A 20,535-nucleotide genomic window follows, 5' to 3' on the forward strand; every position below is an offset into this window, starting at 1 on the left:
TAATGTTGCAGCTATGTAGGACCCTGGTCAGACCCCACTTGGAGTACTGTGCTTAGTTCTGGTCACCTCACTACAGGAAGGATGTGGAAACCATGGAAAGGATGCAGAGGAGATTAACAAGGACGTTGCCTGGATTGGGGAACATGCCTTATGAGAGCATGTTGAATGAACTCAGCCTTTTCTCCTCGGAGCGACGGAGGATGAGAGGTGACCTGATCGAGGTGTATAAGATGATGAGAGGCATTGATCATGTGGATAGTCAGAGGTTTTTTCCCAGGGCTGAAATGGCTGCCACAAGAGGACACAGGTTTAAGATGCTTGGGAGTAGGTACAGAGGAGATGTCAGGGGTAAGTTTTTTACGCAGAGAGTGGTGAGTGCGTGGAATGGGCTGCCGGCAACGGTGGTGGAGGCGGATACGATAGGGTCTTTTAAGGGACTTTTGGATAGGTACATGGAGCTTAGAAAACTAGAGGGCTATGGGTAAGCCTAGTAATTTCTAAGGTAGTGACATGGTTAGCACAACTTCGTGGGCCGAAGGGCCTGGATTGTGCTGCAGGTTTTCTATGTTTCTATGTTTCTATGAAATGGAACAGTCATCTGTATTGTCAATGATATTCATAAAGTGCTGAGGGACTGGCTGTACATTCAGCAACTTAATGTTGGAACAGTCTTAATACAGGTGCAAGGCCTTAATCCATGCTTCAGACCCTGTGCTGGATACCTAGACTGCAGGCTGTGTTCAATACGCAATGTGAGCTTCAACGAATGTTCTATGTTCTAAAGAAATCCAGCAACATAACACTTTGACATCTTTGCACATACAGTTGTGGTTGCCAAATTATTACTTACAACATAAGATTAGTATCTACTCAATTGGGTATTTAGTTTTCCATTTTTAAGTTGCTCAGCTGAGCAGATAAGAAGCACGCTGATCCACAGTCAGTGTTCTCCTCTATGCTGTTTATTAGATCCTGGTCATCAGCACCTAGATGTAACCTTAACCCAACAGTCCTCTTGTGTCTTCCTAACCTGCAGACCAGCAGGAAACAAGACCAAGGACAGATGAAGCACATTAAAAGACAGCTCATTAAAAATGATCTTTATTCCCACCTCGGGTGTTCATAGAAGCTGGAATTCTCTTTTGAACTCCACAAGTAAAGCTCAAGACCTCCCTGTTATGCTGCATATTCTCTCCCGGATTTAAAGAGCCCTTTTGTTTCTGTGTTTATGTAGAAATACCTGGTGTATAATAGACACAAAAGATTCTGAAGATGCTGGAAATCCAGAGAAATATCTACAAATTCTGGAGGAACTCAGCAGGTCAGATATCATCTGTGGAGGGAAATAAATAGTTGATGTTTTGGGCCAAGACCCTTCATGAGGACTCAAAGGAAGTGGGCAGAATCCAGAGGAAGAGGGCAGGGGAAGGGGAGGAGCATAAACTAACAGGTGATAGGTTAGATAACATGAGGTGGAAGGTGGGTGAGTGGGGGACGGGATGAGGTAAGAAGTTGGAAGATGATATTTGGAAGAGGTGAAGGTCTGAAGAAAAAGGAATCTAATAGGAGAGGACAATGGACTAAGGAATAAAGGGAAGAAGTGGGGAATCAGGTGGAGGTGATGGATAGGTCATGAGACTGTGGGAGGAGAAAGGGTTAGAGGGTAACCAGAATGGGAATGGAAGAAGAAAGAAGAGAGTACGTGAAAAAGGAGAGGTGGGGGGGAAGTAATTACCAGAAGCTGGAGAAATCTATGTTCATGGTGTCACGCTGGAGGCTACCCAGATAGAATATGAGGTGATGCTTCTCCAACCTGAGTTTAGCTTCATCGTACTTGTAGAGCGGGCCATGGAGGACATATCAGTATAGAAATAGGACCACTGGGAAATCCCGCCTTTTGCAGTGGACAGAGCAAAGGTGTTTGTGGAGGGCGGAGTGAAAGATGAGCCTCATGGTAGGATTCCATTGAAAACCTTGGAAGCTGAGGAGGATGATCTGCTGGACATGGAGACTTGTGGAGTGGTAGGTAAGAGCAAGGGTAATGCGATCTTTGTTATGATGGTAGGAGGAAGGGGTGAAGGTAGATATATGATATATTCATGCCTCTTCCGATGAACCTCCTACATAGATCAGGTTTAGTATGAAAAATATCCCATACACTTGGACTAAGGATGAGCAGCATTCTGCATGGATAGAAAGAATAATGGTTTTCAACAACTTAAAACTGGTCCATTTTGGAATTGGATCTCAAGTATGATCATAGGTGAGGGGTTGGGATAGCAAAGTCGAGGTCTACATGGATCTCGAGTTGAGCATAGTTCACAGCCTCACCAAATGATTTCCATTCATTAAATCAACAGATTTGACACGCTGTTCCCAACAAATCATGAAGGCAGCCCTGTCAGCACTGGCAATAGTTGTCCCCCCAATTTATTTCCACAGTTGAAAACATACTCAGAAATTCAAACAGCAGAAACTATAAGCACTAAGCTGCGATGCCAGAAGTGGTATGTGACTGCAAGAGAGACAATTGAGTGGAAAGGGAAGAAAATCAGGCACATTTATCAAGTCTCACTTATTAGGGATAGGAGTCAGTTCTGGTTTAAAAATATATACATTGATGATTGTTGGTATGAAAGCCGAAAAGTGCAGTATTGTTTGCTTAAATGGTCTTACTACACTCTGCTTGCACTGGCAATGTTTAGCAAGACAGAAAAATAAAACTGAAGAATTAAAATCAGGTTTAATATCACTGGCAGATATCGTGAAGTTTGTTGTTTTGCAGTAGCAGTATATAATAATCAAAAAATGAATTAGAATCAGAAATATATACAGTATAAAAATTAAGTAAGTAGTGCAAAAAGAGTGTAAGATGATCAAGCAGCCCACCAGTAAAATGCAAGCCATTGTACTAAAGAGACAGTACTGGTCAGAATGTATCAGCGTTTATGTCCCGTTAACTTTCTCTTTGCATCTGCTAACGATAATTTTCTTTTACAGACACAAACGATACTGCAGATGCTGGAAATCTAGAGCAATACACACAGTGATCAGGAGGAGCTCAGCAGATTGACATTTTGGGCCAAGACCCTTCATCAGAACTGGAAAGGAAGGGGAAAAGAATCAGAATAAGAAGGTGGGGGAAGTGGGGGAAGACGTACAAGGTGGCGGGTGATTGGTGAAACCTGGAGAGGGGAAGGGGTTAAACGAAGGAGCTTTTCTTTTATTTGTTAATTCTAATGAAAATTTGATGCAAGGTAACGATCCTTGCTTGATATTTACCACTGCTCGTAGGCTGTGATTAACGGCTGAAGGAAAGTATACCTCCTTGGCTCATTCTCTGGTCTCCCATGGAGACAAAAGAGACTGCAGATGTTGGGTTCTGGAGCAAAAGAGCAGACTGATTTTTCGTGTGGTGAACCTGCAGCAGGTCTACACCCTCCCGGGTGAGGAGAGGGGTGAGACAGGAGCAGGCAAGCAATATGTGGATCCAGGCAAGGATATTTCACTTGGTAGATTAGACATCAAGACCACAAAATATAGGAGCAGATCTTGAGCATCTAGCCCATTGAATCTGCATTGCTATTCAATCATGGCTGATTTTTATTTCTCAGCTCCAATCTCCCGACTTCTCCCTGTAACATTTAAAACTTTTACCGATCAAAGACCGTCTAATTTCAGCTTTAAACACTCCAATGACTTGGCATCCATAGCCTTTTATGGAAATGAGTTCCACAGAATCACTACCTACCTGTTGAAGAGACTCTTCCATCTCAGTTCTAAAGGGGTGTCCCTTTATTTTGAGGCTGCATTCTCAATCCTACACACACATATCAATGGAAACATTCACTTCATGTTCACTCTAAACAGGCCTTTCCATATTCATTAGGTTTCAATGGTAATCCCTTTCATCTTTCTGAAATTCATTGAGTGCAGGTCAAAATCCATTTTATCCTCAGATAAAAAGCTTTCCATCCCCAGGGTCATTCTTGTGAACTTCCCTTAGACCTTTCCCAGGGCCAGCTCATCTTTTCTCAGATACAGACCTAAAATTGCTGACAATTAGGTGCAACTAAATGGGGTAAGCAGGGGTGGAGATAGTGATAGAGGGTAGTAGGTAATTAGTAGAAACAAAAAAATATATAGGATCTGCTAGGAAAGGAAAGTAATGAGTTTAACAAGATCAGGGAGAGTACAAAGTAAATGGCAGGATACTTGGTAGTATGGAGGATCAGAGGGATCTGGGGGTACATGTCCACAGATCCCTGAAAGTTGCCTCACAGGTGGATAGGGTAGTTAAGAAAGCTTATGGGGTGTTAACTTTCATAAATCGAGGGATAGAGTTTTAAGAGTCGCGATGTAATGATGCAGCCCTATAAAACTGTGGTTAGGCCACACTTGGAGTACTGTGACCAGTTCTGGTCGCCTCACTATAGGAAGGATGTGGAAGCATTGGAAAGGGTACCAAGGAGATTTACCAGGATGCTGCCTGGTTTAGAGAGTGTGCATTACGATCAGAGATTAAGGGAGCTAGGGCTTTACTCTTTGGAGAGAAGGAGGATGAGAGGAGACATGACAGAGTTATACAAGATATTAAGAGGAATAGATAGAGTGGATAGCCAGTGCCTCTTCTCCAGAGCACCACTGCTCAATACAAGAGGACATAGCTTTAAGGTAAGAGGTGGGAACTTCAAGGGGGACATTAGAGGAAGGTTTTTTACTCAGAGCATGGTTGGTGCATGGAATGCACTGCCTGAGTCAGTGGTGGAGGCAAATGCACTAGTGAAATTTAAGAGACTACTAGACAGGTATATGGAGGAATTTAAGTTGGGGGGTTATTTGGGAGACAGGGTTTGAGGGTCGGCACAACATTGTGGGCCGAAGGGCCTGTTATGTGCTGTACTATTCTATGTTCTATGTTCTAGGGAGGGATACTGGACAACTGGGAACAATTAGAAGGGGACAGGGGACCATGTGGCTCTCTCCCACCCCTACCTGGGCCCATCTGCTTATCGCCCCGCCTCACCTGTATTTAGCTAATGCTTGACATGTCTGGTCTCACCTTGCCCCTTCATCTCACTATGCTGACCAGTTTTAACAAGAGACTGAGCCTGTCTGGACTTGTCTGCGGAGTGGGAATTTATGAAGTGAGTTGGAGACAATTCCTTGTGCACTTTTGGCGCCACTTTTAAAAAGCCACTGGTGCCTGTCGGGACTTGTCTGCAGAGCTGGAGATTGCATGGGTTAATAGTAATAGATAAAGGGCCAATAAAATGAAATGATGTTTAGGCAGAGTGGCCATTGTTGGAGTGGTCAGGCTCTACAAGCTTGGATAGAACATAAGTTTGAGGAGTTAGCAGTATAACAGGTGTAGGCAGAATGGTAGTTCAGGCAGTAGAGTGCTCCTACTGTAAGATGTAGGGTTTCAGGGTACCTGATGGTCATCCTGATGACTAGATCTGCAATAAGTTCGCCGAACCTCAGCTCCTGACTGACAAGGTCAAGGTACTGGAACTGGAGCTGAGTGTACCCAGGACCATCTGGGAGGCTGAAACTCTCACCAGTGAGACTTTTACTGAGGCGCTCACACCCAGAATGCAGGATTCAGATAGTAGATGCTTATACTTTATACTTCATGGTCACCAAACAATTGGTACTAGAACGTACAATCATCACAGCGATATTTGATTCTGCGCTTCCCACTCCCTGGATTACAAATATTAAATATTAAAAATAGTAAATATTAGTAAATATTAAAAATTTAAATTACAAATCATAAATAGAAAATAGAAAAATGGAAAGTAAGGTAGTGCAAAAAAACTGAGCGGCAGGTCGGGATATTTGGAGGGTACAGCCCAGATCCGGGTCAGGATCCGTTCAGCAGTCTTATCACAGTTGGAAAGAAGCTGTTCCCAAATCTGGCCATACGAGTCTTCAAGCTCCTGAGCCTTCTCCCGGAGGGAAGAGGGATGAAAAGTGTGTTGCCTGGGTGGGTTGTGTCCTTGATTATCCTGGCAGCACTGCTCCGACAGCGTGCGGTGTAAAGTGAGTCCACGGACAGAAGATTGGTTTGTGTGATGTGCTGTGATGGGTGACCACCAGGAGAATAAAGGGAGTAGGTAGTCAGTGCAGGGTTTACGTATGGCCATCCTCTTCAGCAACAAGCATACTCCTTTGGATACTGCTGAGGGATAATCTATCAGGGTACAGCAGCAATGGGCAGGCCAGCAGCACTGTGTGTGGCTCTGAAGCTGAGCAGGGAAGAGTAAAGTCAGGCAGAGTGATAGTGATAGGAGACTCAGTAGCTAGGGGAATGGACAGCAGATTCTGTGGCCGTGAAAGAGCTGCTAGGATGGTGTGTTGCCTCTGAGGTGCTAGGGACCAGGATGTCTCAGAGGGGCTGTACAAAATTCTCAAGGTGGGGGGGGGGGGCGTGACCAGCCAGAGGTTGTGGTGCACATTGGCACCAATGACGTAGGTAGAAAGAGGGAAGAGGTCCTGCGCAGTGAGTATAGGGAGTTAAGGAAGAGGTTGAATAGCAGGACCTCTAAGGTAGCAATCGTTGGATTACTCTCAGCACGTCATGCTAGTCAGGGCAGGAATAGGATGATAGTACAGGTAAATGAGTGGCTGAGGAAGTGGTGCAGGATCAGGGTTTCAGATCTCTGGATCTCTTCTGGGAAAGGTATGACCTGTACAAAAAGGACAGATTGAAATTGAAGTATTTCAGAGTGTATACTTTGATAATGAAATGAAACTTTGAACCTTTGGCCTTTGAGATTATATCTGAACCCAAGGGGAACAATATCCTTGCTGGCAGGTTTGGTAGAGCTGTTAGGGAGGGTATAAGCTGAGTTGGCAGGGGGATGAGAACTGGTATGATAGGGCCAAGGATGGGGCAATTGGTAAGCAAATTAATGGAGTGTGCAGTGAGACGTGAGGAAGGACAGTAAGATGATAGGGCAAAATTGCAGTCGATGAGATAAGTTGAAGTGTAACATGGGGACAATATAGAAAAGGGTGATGAATACAGGGCTGAAGGTTTTCATATTTGAATGCACACAGTATAGAAAATAAACTATAGATAATCTGTAGTGGAGTTACAGATTGACAGGTATGACATTGTGGGCATCACTGAGTTGTGGCTAAAACAATTTCATAGTTGGGAGCTTAACTTACAAGGATACATCTTGTATCAAAAGGATAGGCAGGTAGGCAGAGAAGGTGGAGTGGCTCTGTTAGTAAAAACAAAATCAAATTCTCAGAAAGAGGTTACATAACATTCGAAGATGTAGAATCCTTGTGGGCAGAGCTAAGAAACTGAAAGGCTAAAAAGATCCTAATGCAAATTATATCCAGACCATTGAACAGTAACCAGGATCTGGGATATAAACTTCATTGGGAGATAGAAAAGGCTTGGAATAGATAGTCATGATAGTCATGTGGGACTTCAATGTGCAGGTACATTGGGAAAATCAGGTTGGTGCTGGATCTCAAGACAGGGAATTTGTAGAACACCAATGAAATGGTTTTTAACATCAGCTTGTGATTGAGCTCAGTAGGGTAAAAGCAATTCCGGACTGGGTGTTATGTAATGAATCATATTTGATTTGGGGAACTTAAAAAAAAAACAAAGGAATCCTGTGGAAGCAGTGATCATACTATGATAGAATTCACCCTGTAGTTTGTGAGAGAAAAGATAAAGTCAGATGTATCAGTATTACAATGGAGTAAAGGGAATTACAGAAGCATGAGAATGGAGCTGGTCAGAGTTGTCTGAAAGGGGACACAAGTAGGGTTGACGGCAGGACAGCAATGGCTGGAGTTTCTGGGAGCAACTTGGAAGGTGCAGGATAGATACATCCCAAAGATGAAAAAGTATTATAAAGGGAGAATGAGGTAATCATGGATGGCATGGGAAGTCAAAGACAGCATAAAAGCCAAAATTATTGGGAAGTTAGAGAATAGGGAAACTTTTTAAAACCAACAGAAGGCAACTAATAAAAACATAGGGAGAGAAAGGATATAATATGAAGGTAAGCTTGCCAATAATATAAAATGGGATACCAAAAGTTCTTATTCAGATATATAAAGATTAGAAGAACATAAGAAATAGGAGCAGGAGTAGGCTATCTGGCCCGTCGAGCCTGCCCCGCCATTCAATAAGATCATGTCTGATCTGGCCATGGACCTACCTGCCTTTCCCCCATAACCCTTAATTCCCCTACTATGCAAAAATCTATCCAACCTTGTCTTAAATCTACTTACTGAGGTAGCCTCCACTGCTTCATTGGGCAGAGAATTCCATAGATTCACCACCCTCTGGGAAAAACAGTTCCTCCTAATCTCCATCCTAAATCTGCTCCCCTGAAGCTTGAGTCTATGTCCCCTAGTTCTAGGCTCACCTACCAGTGGAAAAAACTTTCTTGCCTCTATCTTATCTATCCTGTCCATAATTTTATGTTTCTATAAGATCTCCTCGCACTCTTCTGAATTCCAGTGAGTACAGTCCCAGGCGACTCAATCTCTCCTCATAGTCTAACCCCCTCATCTCTGGAATCAACCTGGTGAACCTCCTCTGCACCTCCTCCAAAGCCAGTTTATCCTTCCTCAAGTAAGGACACCAGAACTGCGTGCAGGTGCGGCCTCACCAGTACCCTGCGCAAAACCTCTTTTGGTCTTAAATTCAATCCTTCTAGCAATGAAGGCCAACATTCCGCTTGTCTTCTTGACAGCCTGCTGCACCTGCAAACCAACCTTTTGTGATTCATGCACAAAAGAGAGATAGGAGTTGATACTGGATGCTGGAAAATGATGCTAGAGGTAGTAATGGGGGAAAAGAAATGGCAAATGAACTTAATAAGGTCTTTGCGTCAGTCCACTGTGGAAGACACTAGCAGTGTGCTAGACATTTGAGAGTATCAGGGTGAAGAAGTGAGTGTAGTTGGTATTACAAGTAAAAGGTGCCTGGGGAGCTGAAAAGTCTCAAGTTAGGCAAGTCACTTGGACCAGATAGACTACACCCTAGAGTTCTGAGCGATTAGCGGAAGGGATTGTGGAGACATTAGTAATTAGACATTAGACATTCTTGATCTTTCAAGAATAACTGGATTCTGGAATGGTCACAGAGGACTGGGAAATTGGAAGTGTCAATCCACTCTTTAAGAAGGGAGGGAGGCAGATAAAAGAAGCTATAGGCCAGTTAGTCTGATTTCTATGGTTGGGAAGATGTTAGAGTCCATTTGCAAGGATGAGGTTTTTTGGGGTAGTGATACATGATGAAGTGGGCTAATGTCAGCATGGTTCCATTAACAGAATATTTTGCCTGACAAATCTGTTGAAATTCTTTGAAGAAGTTACACGAAGGATTGACAAAGGAGAGTCGGTGGATGTTGTCTACTTGGATTTTCAGAAGCCCTTTGTCAAGATGATGTCCATGAGGCTGCTTAAGAAGATAGGAGCCCATGGTATTATAGGAAAGATATCAGCATTGATAGAAGATTGGCTGATTGGCAAGAGGCTAAGAGTTGGAATAAAAGCAGCCCATTCTAGTGGTGTTCTGTGGAGGTCAGTATTGGGACCACTTCTTTTCATGTTAAACCTCAATAATTTGGATGATGGAATTGATGGCTTAATGTCCAAGTTTGCAGATGATGCAGATAGGTGGAGGGGTGGGGAGTGTTGAGGAAGCAGGGAGCCTGTAGAAGGATGTTGGTGGATTGAGAGAATGGGCAAATAAGTGGCAGATGGAATATAGTGTACGAAAGTGTATGGTCATGCACTTTGGTAGAAAGGATAAAGTTCACAGACTGTTTACTAAATGGGAGAACATTCAAACATCAGAGCTGCAAAGGACCTTCGAAGCCCTTCTCCAGGATTCCCTAAAGGTTATCTTGAGGGTTCAGTTGATTGTAAGGAAGGCAGATGCAATGTTGGCATTCAAATTGAGAGGAGTGGAATGTAAAAGTGATGCCGAGCCTTTATAAGGCATTGGTCAGACTGCATGTGGAGTATCGTGAGCAGTTGTGGGCCATTTATCGAAGCAAAGTTGTGCTGGCATTGGAGAGGGTTCAGAAGAGGTTCACAAGAACGATTCTGAGAATGAAAGGACTAATGTATGAGCAGCGCTTGATGGCTTCGGGCCTGTACTTGCTGGAGTTTAGAAGAATGAAGGGCGATTTCATTGAAACTATCAAATATTGCAAGGACTAGATAGAGTGGATATGAGGAGAATGTTTCCTGTAATGGGTAGGTCTAGGACCAGAGGGCATAGCTGATGGAGTCCAAGTCTTTAGGTATATTTAATGTGGAGGTTGATAGATTCTTGGTTAGACAGGGTGCCGAAGGTTACAGGGAGAAAGCAGGAGAATGGGGTTGAGAGGGATAATAAATCAGCCATAACAGAATGGCAGTGCAGACCAGATGGGCCGAAAGGTCTACTTCTGCTCATATGTCTTATAGTCTTAATTCCTCTTTACTCTCCCATCCTAACTGAGAGTCTTGACCACTTCGCCTGTACAGATGATGCCTGATCTGCTAAGTTCCTCCAGCAACAGGCTTGTTTGCTCTGTTCATTTATTTTCATTCCTTCTTAGCCAAAAGATAAAAATGAGCTTCATCTGAGGTAAAGTAAACATACATGAAAGCACACAGTGAGATGCGTCAAATCAAATCAGTGACGATTGTGCTGGGCAGCCTGCACATACTGCCACTCTTCCAGCACTAACGTAGCATGCCCACAACTAACAGGCCGTAAACATATGTTTTTGGAATGTGGGAGGGAACTGAAGGACCCAGAGGAAACCCACATGGTCATAGGCAAAATGTACAAACTCGTTACAGACAGAAGCTGGAATTAAATCCTGATCTTCCAGCTGGCATGCTGTAAGGCATTACGCTCACAACTACACTACAGAGCTATTTCCCAGTCCATAAACCTCTGGCTTAGAAGCTTTAACATATAACACTGATTCTTGAAGCCCCTGTGCACAGAAACTCATTTTTTTTTTTGTTAACGAGCACTTAATTGCAGTTATTTCAATATTAAATCACCACTTCTGAACCAGGACAGGGCTCCGATTAATCTTTGCTCAGGTGATTTGAAATTAAATCCCAACACTTAACTCTGATGCTTTGGCTGATTGAAGCAAGTTAGAAGTTCCAATATCCATCTCCCCTCACCTCCACTGACCTCACCCCAGCTGCCAAACTGATTGTCAAATCCTTTTCACCTGTACTGGCCCTGGATTTGCTATCTTCTTGCTCACTGACCGCCTTCGTGACTGTCCCTTGCTTGCTTCACTGCATCAGACCAGACCTCTCACTCTCACTTGGACTCAGCCGACTTTCAAAAAAGCTTAAGTGCAATCCCTTCCAAAGCTGCCTGCGAATTGTGGACTGTATTACTAGCAACTCCATCCTAGTGCACAGTAGGATCTGTTCATATCTTTATAGTGTGTCTGCTTTCATCTGATTAGATTGGTTTGTCTTTTCTCAATGACATTTGACTTCCTTTCACCCACTCTTAAATTCTTGCAAAAGGCAGTCAGGATCAAAAGCGAGAAAGAGATTACAAAGAAGTCTTTATTGGCAAACTGAGGTGAAGTGCCCTTGGATATCCTTCTTTACACTGGAAGATTATCTCTGAAGAGGGCATACAATAAGTCAATGGAGGCCTGCAATTATTAATATTGATAGTGGCTCTGTATCACTGCCTCTTGGGTTCTTGACCTGTTTTCATCATACTGACACCCTTCCTCTGCTCTTATCAATAATGAGGCTCTGCTATCTGTACATCATTCCTTTCTCATTGAAAGCAGATGACACTTTATGGTAGGTAATCATGATTAAAGAATGCTCTGTCTGAAACAAAGGAAGTGACTTTCAAATGTCTTTTGCAATTCCCAAAAAAGAAATATGTTCAATTTAGCCTTGTACTACATCCAAAATGTCATTTCCATAAACAGTTCCTAAGACACACATGAGTGCAAGCCACTAGTTTTGGCCTATCATCCTGATGAACAAGCTGTCCTGGAAATTTTCAAACAACCAACTAGACAACCTAAGTAATTTTGTCTTGGTATTTGTTTTGAATCTTGAAATGGAGGCATTGGATTAAAAGCCCATTAATGCTTTTAACCAACTCTAGTTAGCAGCAAAGAAACCATCTGCATTTCTATGTGGAACTCATCCTTGCCCTCCTACAAAGTTTTTAAAATTTGGCATACGATTACAAAACCTAAAAAAGCTATTTATTTATTTATTTATGCAGATACAGCGTGGAATTAGGCCTTCGAGCCACACTGCCCAGCAGTCACCAGATTTAATCCTATCCTAATGACGGGGCATTTTACAATAATCAATTAACCTACCAATCAGTAGGTCTTTGGACGGTGGGAGGAAACCATGTGGTCGAGGGAAGAACATGCAAACTCCTTACAAGCAGCAGTGGGAACTGAACCCAGATCGCCTGTACTGTACAGTCAAAGCTCAATTACAGATGATTAGAACAATGTATGTGAGACAATTACAAAACTCACTGGATGGTGTGGCTGGGCACAGCTCAAAAGCCATCTATAAATTTGCCGATGAGGAGGCACATGGTAATGAGATAGATCAGCTGGTTGAGTGGTTGCGGCAATATCCTTACACTCAGTTTCAGTAAGACCAGGGAATTGATTGTAGGCTTCAGGACGGGGAAGTCGAGGGAACACACACCAGTCCTCTTCAAGGGATCGAATTGGAAAGGGTGAGCAGTTTTAGGATTCTGGGTGTCAACATGCCAGAGGATCTATCCAGGACCCAGCACATTGATGCAATTACAAAAGAAGTATGGCAGTGACTATGTTTCAGTAGCAATCCGAGGAGAATTGGTATGTCACCAAGGACATTCACAAATTTCTATAGATAAACCATAGAGAGCATCCCAGCTGGTCGCATCACTGACTGATGTGGAGGGGCCACAGCACAGAATGAGAAAAAGCTGCAGAAAGTAGTAAACCCAGCCAGATCCAACATGAACACTAGCCTCCCCAGCATTCAGGACACTTTCAAAAGGCAATATCTAAAAAAAATCCCATCATTAAGGACCCCCATCACACAGGGCATGTCCTCTTCTCGGTGGAGGTACAGGAGCCTGAAGACACACACTCAGTATTTCAGGAACAGCTTCTTCCCTTCCACCATCAGATTTCTGAATGGACAATAAACCCATAACCACCATCTCAGTATTTTCCTTTTCTCCTTTTGCACTACTTATTGACTTTAATTTTAATTTTTATATAGATTTCTTATTGTCATTTATAGTTTTTACTATTATGTATTGCATTGTACTGTTACTGCAAAACAATAAACTTCAGCACATTTTTTTTTACGTTACATCCGGAATTTTTCCAGTTAGTGGACAACTTCCTCCCACGCCACTCTGACATAGTTGGGAATCGCGTACGAGGCAAGTTACAGCAGTGGTTTGCTATTGCCTTCTACCGGGTGAGTTTTTCCAAAGAGAACACCAGCTCTTAACCCAGCACGGATGAAAGGCGTGCAGGGGAGCCGGCTGGCTTTGAACTCGGGACCTCCCGCCCCACAGTCCTGCGCTGATGCCACTATGTCACCAGCCGGGTTCACCACATATGCCAGTGATATTAAACCTGATTCTGATTCTGAAATTCAGGAACATGCTATCATGGGCCCAAGCTGAAAAGCAAACCAGTTATGTGCTGTACTGAGAAGAGAAGATTGACTTATCGTATGTGAGGTAATGCATCTCTCTAAAACTCTAAAACTTGGAATACTGTGTTCAGTTTTGGTCATCTCATTATAGGAAGGACGTGGAGACTTTAGAGAGGGTGCGGAGAATATTCACCAGGATGCTGCCTGGATGAGAGAGCATGTCTAATGAGTAAAAGCTGAGTGAACTAAGGCTTTCCCCTTTAGAGCGGAAGAGTATGAGAGGTGACTTGAGAGAGGTGTACAAGATGGTAAGAAGCATAAATTGAGTGGACAGCCAAAGACATTTTCCTAGTGCAGAAATTGCTAATCTGAAGGGGCATACATCATTTTAAGGAGATTGGAAGAAAGTATTTGGGTATACCGGAGCTAAGTAGTTTGCACAGAGGGTAGTGGCTACATGGAAAGCAGTTGATAGAGGGATTTATATTAGGAATATTTAAGAACCTCATAGAAAGGCATATGGATGACAGGAAAGTGGATGGTTATGTAGGAGGGAAGACGTAGATCTATCTTAGAGCAGGTTAAAAAGTTGGCACAACATCATGAGCCAAGTGGCTGGTACTGTGCTGTAATCTTCTCTGTTCTATGCACTGTACAAAGGAAGCCCCCTTCAATCACATTATCACTAACATTTCAGCAGAACACCTAATACACTTCACAAAATCCTGGGGGTTAATTTCCTTTTGACTTTTCTACTTCCATTGTCAAGCCAATGTCCTCCAATGGGATGTGAAGTTTGTTTTTTGTTGATGATCAGAGGCCAAACTCCATTCAACTACTTTGCCAACTGACTTACTTCTAGGCAACAAACTTCTACAAGATTAAAATTGAGCCCATGAGTGATGGATGGTTTCGGGTGACTTGTGGTTTAATGTTTGCAAATCAAGTGCTTATGCTTTCCACAACAACCCATCTGAGTAATTAGGAAATTCGGCCTGATTTTAACCATATAACCATCTAACAATTACAGCATGGAAACAGGCCATCTCGGCCCTTCTAGTCCGTGCCGAACTCTTACTCTCACCTAGTCCCACCGACCTGCACTCAGCCCATAACCCTCCATTCCTTTCCTGTCCATATAGCTGTCCAATTTAACTTTAAATGACAACATCGAACCTGCCTCAACCACTTCTGCTGGAAGCTCATTCCACACAGCTACCACTCTCTGAGTCATTATTTTGTCATTAGAGATCTCTCATTTCCATGGCCATTTAGTAGCTCAATATTTTCCACTCTTTGTAAAATCTTGTAACAAAATAAATGTGAATTGAAATAGTATAATACTCAGAAAACCAGAAGTCTTTTTTGTGTTTAATATTGATCTGATATTCTGAGGAATTGCAAAAGGCAAATCTAAACACATTCATAAAAAATTAGCAAAAAATCTCAAATCAGTTAAATTCAGTTTTCGTTGTCATTCAAGCATACATGAGTATTCATGAAAACAACCAATCGAGACAGTGTTATTATGGGGTCAAGGTGCTAAAACACATTACCAACAGAACATATTTATGGAATAAAAGAATCCAGAACCTTCCCCCCACCCCCACCCCACCCCGCGACACCATGACTTGATGCCCAGTCCTCACACGTACAACGCAACAAACTCATACAGAGTATCAGTAAATATCCAGCTTTGGGTGGCAAAAAAACTGATTCTTAAGTATCCCTCAGTATGATGCCCTGAGAATCTGATAGAGGGAGGGACAAGGAGCCTTCACATAATGGAAGAAGTGGGCTTACTAGGTAGTTTGTTTGGGCTAACTGGAAACACTTCTGCTCTTTCTAATCCACAAGGATTTCTGTAAAGGCACTTAACTCACAGATACAACCTCTCATGGTTCATTTCAGCTGTCAGTTTCCTTAGGTCCTGGAATCCTGGCCAATTGTGATGAAAAATAAAATGAAAGCATACAACCTTGTTAAAAAATTAAGCGACCTTTTGCAACTTGTGGACACATTGGTTGGCAATCACTTGCTCTTTCTCCGCAAAAGAGGAAGTAAGAGTGTTCATGCTGGTTGGTTTCCTGTTCGTTTAACATGCTTTGCCTTTATCAAACCCATACCTGTTGTAATTTATTAATCAATAATTTTCCAGTTGATAACTTTGTCCTTGATTACTTTCGGCAAAATTTTCTCACCACTTTGATTATTAAGTTGACTTTGCAGGAGTCACTCAGCTTCCCCAGTTGTTGAACAGAGGTGTATCAGTTACAGTCCTCCACTCCTCTGGTACCACTCCCATAATATTATGAATTTTTAACTCACTGCACCCTTGCCCATGCGTGCCTGCATTATTTTTATGGTTGGAAGAATGTAAAATTTCGGTATTATTAAAATTACATTCAAGTTGTTTAAGTGCTGAAGCATCTTTACCCTGCTTACTAGAAACATACTGAAGTTCATTGCTACCCTTTCATTAGATCAACAAAATCAGGAATCATACATTTCAGAATCACATGATTTCAGAAACTTTAACACTAAACTAAAATCAAGCATCTCCTGGTCCTTTTAGATGTCAGGAAACATAAGGCCTATTTTAATTCTTTCATTTGAAACCCTGCTTCTCCTTTACTAAGATCTATTGATAAGGATAAATGATTTCATGAAACCATAACTCAACTAATCTATGGTTTTTGCTAATTGCTGTAGTAACTCAGAGGCAATTTCCACAACGAATCATGACCTAAGCTTCTAAATACTCCCTGATGGGTGTAGAAACAACAATGTTCCGAAAGGATTTATTATAATGCTAAGCTGCACTGTAACTCAAAATGACTTGTTCCAGCATCACCAAGAAAAAGGCTTCTAAGCCTTCAAATGAGTACATTCAGTCAGTTTAAAATATATCAGATGGAGCTCAAGTGAACTGGCAGCATTTTGCTAAGCAAGCAAATACTATAATAAAAATCCTGTGAAGTAATTAACTGTATCCATTTTGCCAATTGATGACATGGAAGAGTCTACTGGTCAAAGTAGCACCCTGCAACCCTATTTACACAAGATTACGAAGCAGTATTTTTACTCTTTTAACTGAATCAAGTTAATACAATTTTTTTTAAAAGGATGTTTCTCCCAAACTCAATACCACTAATACACATGGAACTGGCAAACATTTGTCACAAGCAGAACCTGCTGACTTTCCATGGTTTATAGTATAGTTACTTAATAACAGTCGCCCTGAAGGTCAAAGTGGTTTCTTAAGATTTTTATAGCTGGGAGTGGTAATGGGGACAAGCTCTCACTACCTATTAAATGCTCTCAATGGCATGCACCTCACATAGCCTCTGACAACCAAGTCTAGCTCCTGGCCTTCATGTGTGGCTTAGCTACTAAAGCCGGTGTAACCACTTCTATTGACAGAAAACGGGGCAAAGGTGGGTAACTGGCACCTTAAAACCAGTTGCTTTGGGCAGATGGGGCTCATTAGTAGTGGTTGGCAGCTCATCTAGGAGAAGGAAAACTCTGATCTCAAACCTCCGCTGCCTTGCAGCTGTGCCCACTCGCGGGGTAGGCTTCAGGAGTAAACCCCAAGGGAAAATCTGGAGCTGGAGTTCCTAAGGCAGTCCAACTTTAAGTTCAATACTGACTGGCAACTCCTGCAATACTGCTGGTGCCAAACAGTATCGGTCTCTGCCATTCCTTTGGGTTCATCAGATGTGTGGAGAGGGGCAGTCTGCTACATGGGCAACAGCCTGCTCTCCATTTCATACTGCCTTAGCTTGTGTATCTATACAGTGAGGACGCAACACCGATGGAGGCCTCAAGAAGGCCAACTTGATTGACCACTTCAATAAACTTCAATATACATGATATTATATTGGCTGTAACCAATTAATAGATTGATGCCTGTTAACTTCATTATACAAGGAATTAGATTTTTCAAACAGTAACCAACAGCACATTTGTGACTGGACAAAATTTTCATTTACATGAATGAAGAGGTCAAAAAAATAAGACCCTGCCTTCGTATATTTGATCTTTGTATATCTGTAAAAATATATTTTAAATCCCCAAAATGTATGATGATGAATAGTACGTTTTTCACAAAGGCAGGACATTTTACATAAAAAGTGCACAAATTTTAATGAAAATAGCCATACATAACCTACATCAAAACACATCAGAGCGTAATTTGTGCATCACATCATCTTGATGGCTGTTCCAGCTGTTCTACAGAGAAAATATTTACCTACCATTTATTTCTGCCTCTGTAGAGATAATATCCCTTTAATGCTGTTCTTTCGTTAGTACATGATAAACAGAACCTATAGAAAGCTTGACTTAACTCTTTAAGTCTGCAATTTGTAGAATACAATTTTCCCTTTCTATCCATTTTGAGAATCTTAAGATAAATAATACAGAAGGGAAAACAAGAAGCGTTGTTACCTGCACACATACCTCCAGCCCTGCACTCCCACCTGACAGCACGTTGCTGCATTCACTTTCAGCCTTCATTAAGCCTCCACGTCTTACAGCCACATTGTTTCTTTCTGTCCCACTTTTTAGCTCAGTATCCTCCTGCAGCCATAGCGTCTCCCTCACATCTGCTTTCAGGGGAAGTTAGGAAAAGAAAGGTCACCGGGAATGATGTATTGTAGTGAGGGCAGGGCATGCAAAAGAGAGGCTGGATTACCTTGGCCTGATCAGGCAGACAGCCAGTGTGCATAATTCATGACCCAGATGAAAGTCTTCTTGCCTTCCCGTATTCGAGCACCAGTCACTTGCAGCATTAAAGCAAGAAGTAACAGACTGCTTGAGACCACGTCCTTTTCAAAAAAAAAAGGGCCTACTCCAGAGAGCCTGTATTCCATGGAGATGTAGTTAGAAGGCTGGTTTTTACAGAGAGTGTCAGGTCTCTGTGAAAATAGGTTGAAATAATCCAGCAGTTTTCAATTACTTTTGTCTGGATGGCTATCTTTGAGACACAGAACTAGTGTTGCCAAATGAGCAGCAAAGCAAGAATGGAGTTATTCATTCTTGAGCTAACAAACAGAACCATTCACAAAGTTAAATTAAAAATGGACCCCCCCCCCCGGACCTTTATGATGATGGTTCACATTTACTATCGAGTTACAAAGAAATAGTTCAAGAATGCAATTACTTTTTCATTGTCAATGCTGCTACTCCACAGGCTGTTGTTATGCTAAGATAATTGCAAAATAATTACATTTAAAACCTTGGATTCCAAGAAACAAAGTCACAAATCATTCAAGTACAATAGTTGAAATTAGTTGGAATGAAGATTTATGCTAAGAACTGGAAAAACACAAAAGGGTAATTTTTAGTTCTCCACAGTGGAAAGAAGCAAAGAGGGGAATCAGTTCAAATGCTGCAAATGAATACCACTCTTTTCTGCCAATTTCCAATCTTAGAGCTGCTCCTTTGACAGCTGACAAAATATCTATTAAATCCTGGGGAAATTTTCCTCCACCCTGAGGGGTATCCTGATCTCATGGCCGCAGAGCCCCCAGTGGAGCCAGGTCATACAGGACTAATTATCCTGGACTGCAAGAAATGCTAAGGTCCTCAGTGCAATAGCCCAACCCCTGACCAATGAGTATAGATGCATAGCCTCCTTCGGGGCAGTACAGTAGCACAGCAGTTAGTGTAACACTATTTCAGTGCCAATGACCTGGGTTCAATTCCACCGCTATTTGTCAGGAGTTTGTACATTCTCCCCATGATCTCATGGGATTTCTCCAGGTCGTGTCTCCTCCCACATTCCAAAGTCGCACGGGTTAATAGGTTAATTGGTCACATTGGTAAGATGAGCATCCTGGGCCCAGCACATAAGTGCAATTCTGAAGAAAGCATGGCAGCGCCTCTATTTCCTTCGGAGTTTGTGTAGATTTGGCATGACATCTAAAACTTTGAAAGACTACTATAGATGTGTGCTGGAGAGTATATTGACTGGCTGCATCACAGCCTGGTATGGAAACACCAATGCCCTGAATGGAAAATCCTCTAAAAAGTTGTGGATACTGCCCACTAGGCTCAGGGCCAGTTATTATCCCTCAACCATCATGTTCGTCACTCAATTTCAGTTGCCCCATCATTGAAGTGTTCCCACAACCTTCAAGGACTATTGATCTCATATTCTCGATATTTATTGCTTATTTATTTATTATTATTATCATTTTTGTATTTGTACAGTTGTCTTTTGCACATTGGTTGAACACCCAAATTGGCATGGTCTTCTATTGATTCTATTATGATTATTATTCTATTATGAACTGGTGGCATGGTGCGAAGACCTATCCCTCAACGTCAGCAAGATGAGGGAATTGGTTGTTGACTTCAGAAGGAGCAGTGGACCGCACGACCCCATTTACATCGGTGGTGCACAAGTGGAACAGGTCAAAAGCTATAAGTTCCTCGGGGTCAATATCACAAATGACCTGACTTTGTCCAACCAAGCAGAGTTCACTGCCAAGAAGGCCCACCAGCACCATTACTTCCTGAGAAAGCTAAAGAAATTTGGCCTGTCCCCTGAAACCCTCACTAATTTTTACAGATGCACCGTAGAAAGCATTCTTCTAGGGTGCATCACAACCTGGTATGGAAGTTGTCCTGTCCAAGACTGGAGGAAGCTGCAGAAGATCATGAATACAGCCCAGCACATCACACAAACCAATCTTCTGTCCTTGGACTCACTTGACACTGCACGCTGTCGGAGCAGTTCTGCCAGGATAATCAAGGACACGACCCACCCAGCCAACAGACTTTTCATCCCTCTTCCCTCCGGGAGAAGGCTCCGGAGCTTGAAGACTCGTACGGCCAGATTTGGGAACAGTTTCTTTC

The 20,535-nt window shown here is 42.4% G+C and overlaps 1 protein-coding gene across 6 annotated transcripts in view; it reads right to left on the minus strand.

Annotated features, from left to right (window-relative positions):
• The window catches only part of marchf1 (membrane-associated ring finger (C3HC4) 1), a 602,233-nt gene that overhangs the window by 164,710 nt on the left and 416,988 nt on the right, over positions 1-20,535 (minus strand). Inside the window, exons 1-2 of one of the 6 annotated variants that reach the window (XM_063046425.1) lie at positions 18,368-18,493; positions 18,133-18,278 (exon numbers count right to left, since the gene is read on the minus strand). The exons of 4 other annotated variants lie outside the window; for them this stretch is intronic. In XM_063046425.1, coding sequence (XP_062902495.1) covers positions 18,133-18,189 — 57 coding nt within the window. In that variant the 5' untranslated portion in view covers positions 18,190-18,278; positions 18,368-18,493. Of the gene's footprint in view, positions 1-18,132; positions 18,279-18,367; positions 18,494-20,535 lie in introns of those variants that run through there. One more of the 6 variants, XM_063046426.1, reaches the window with a different exon arrangement.

This window comes from Mobula hypostoma, chromosome 4 (genome assembly GCF_963921235.1).
Source record: "Mobula hypostoma chromosome 4, sMobHyp1.1, whole genome shotgun sequence".
In the NCBI taxonomy this organism is placed as follows: domain Eukaryota; kingdom Metazoa; phylum Chordata; class Chondrichthyes; order Myliobatiformes; family Myliobatidae; genus Mobula; species Mobula hypostoma.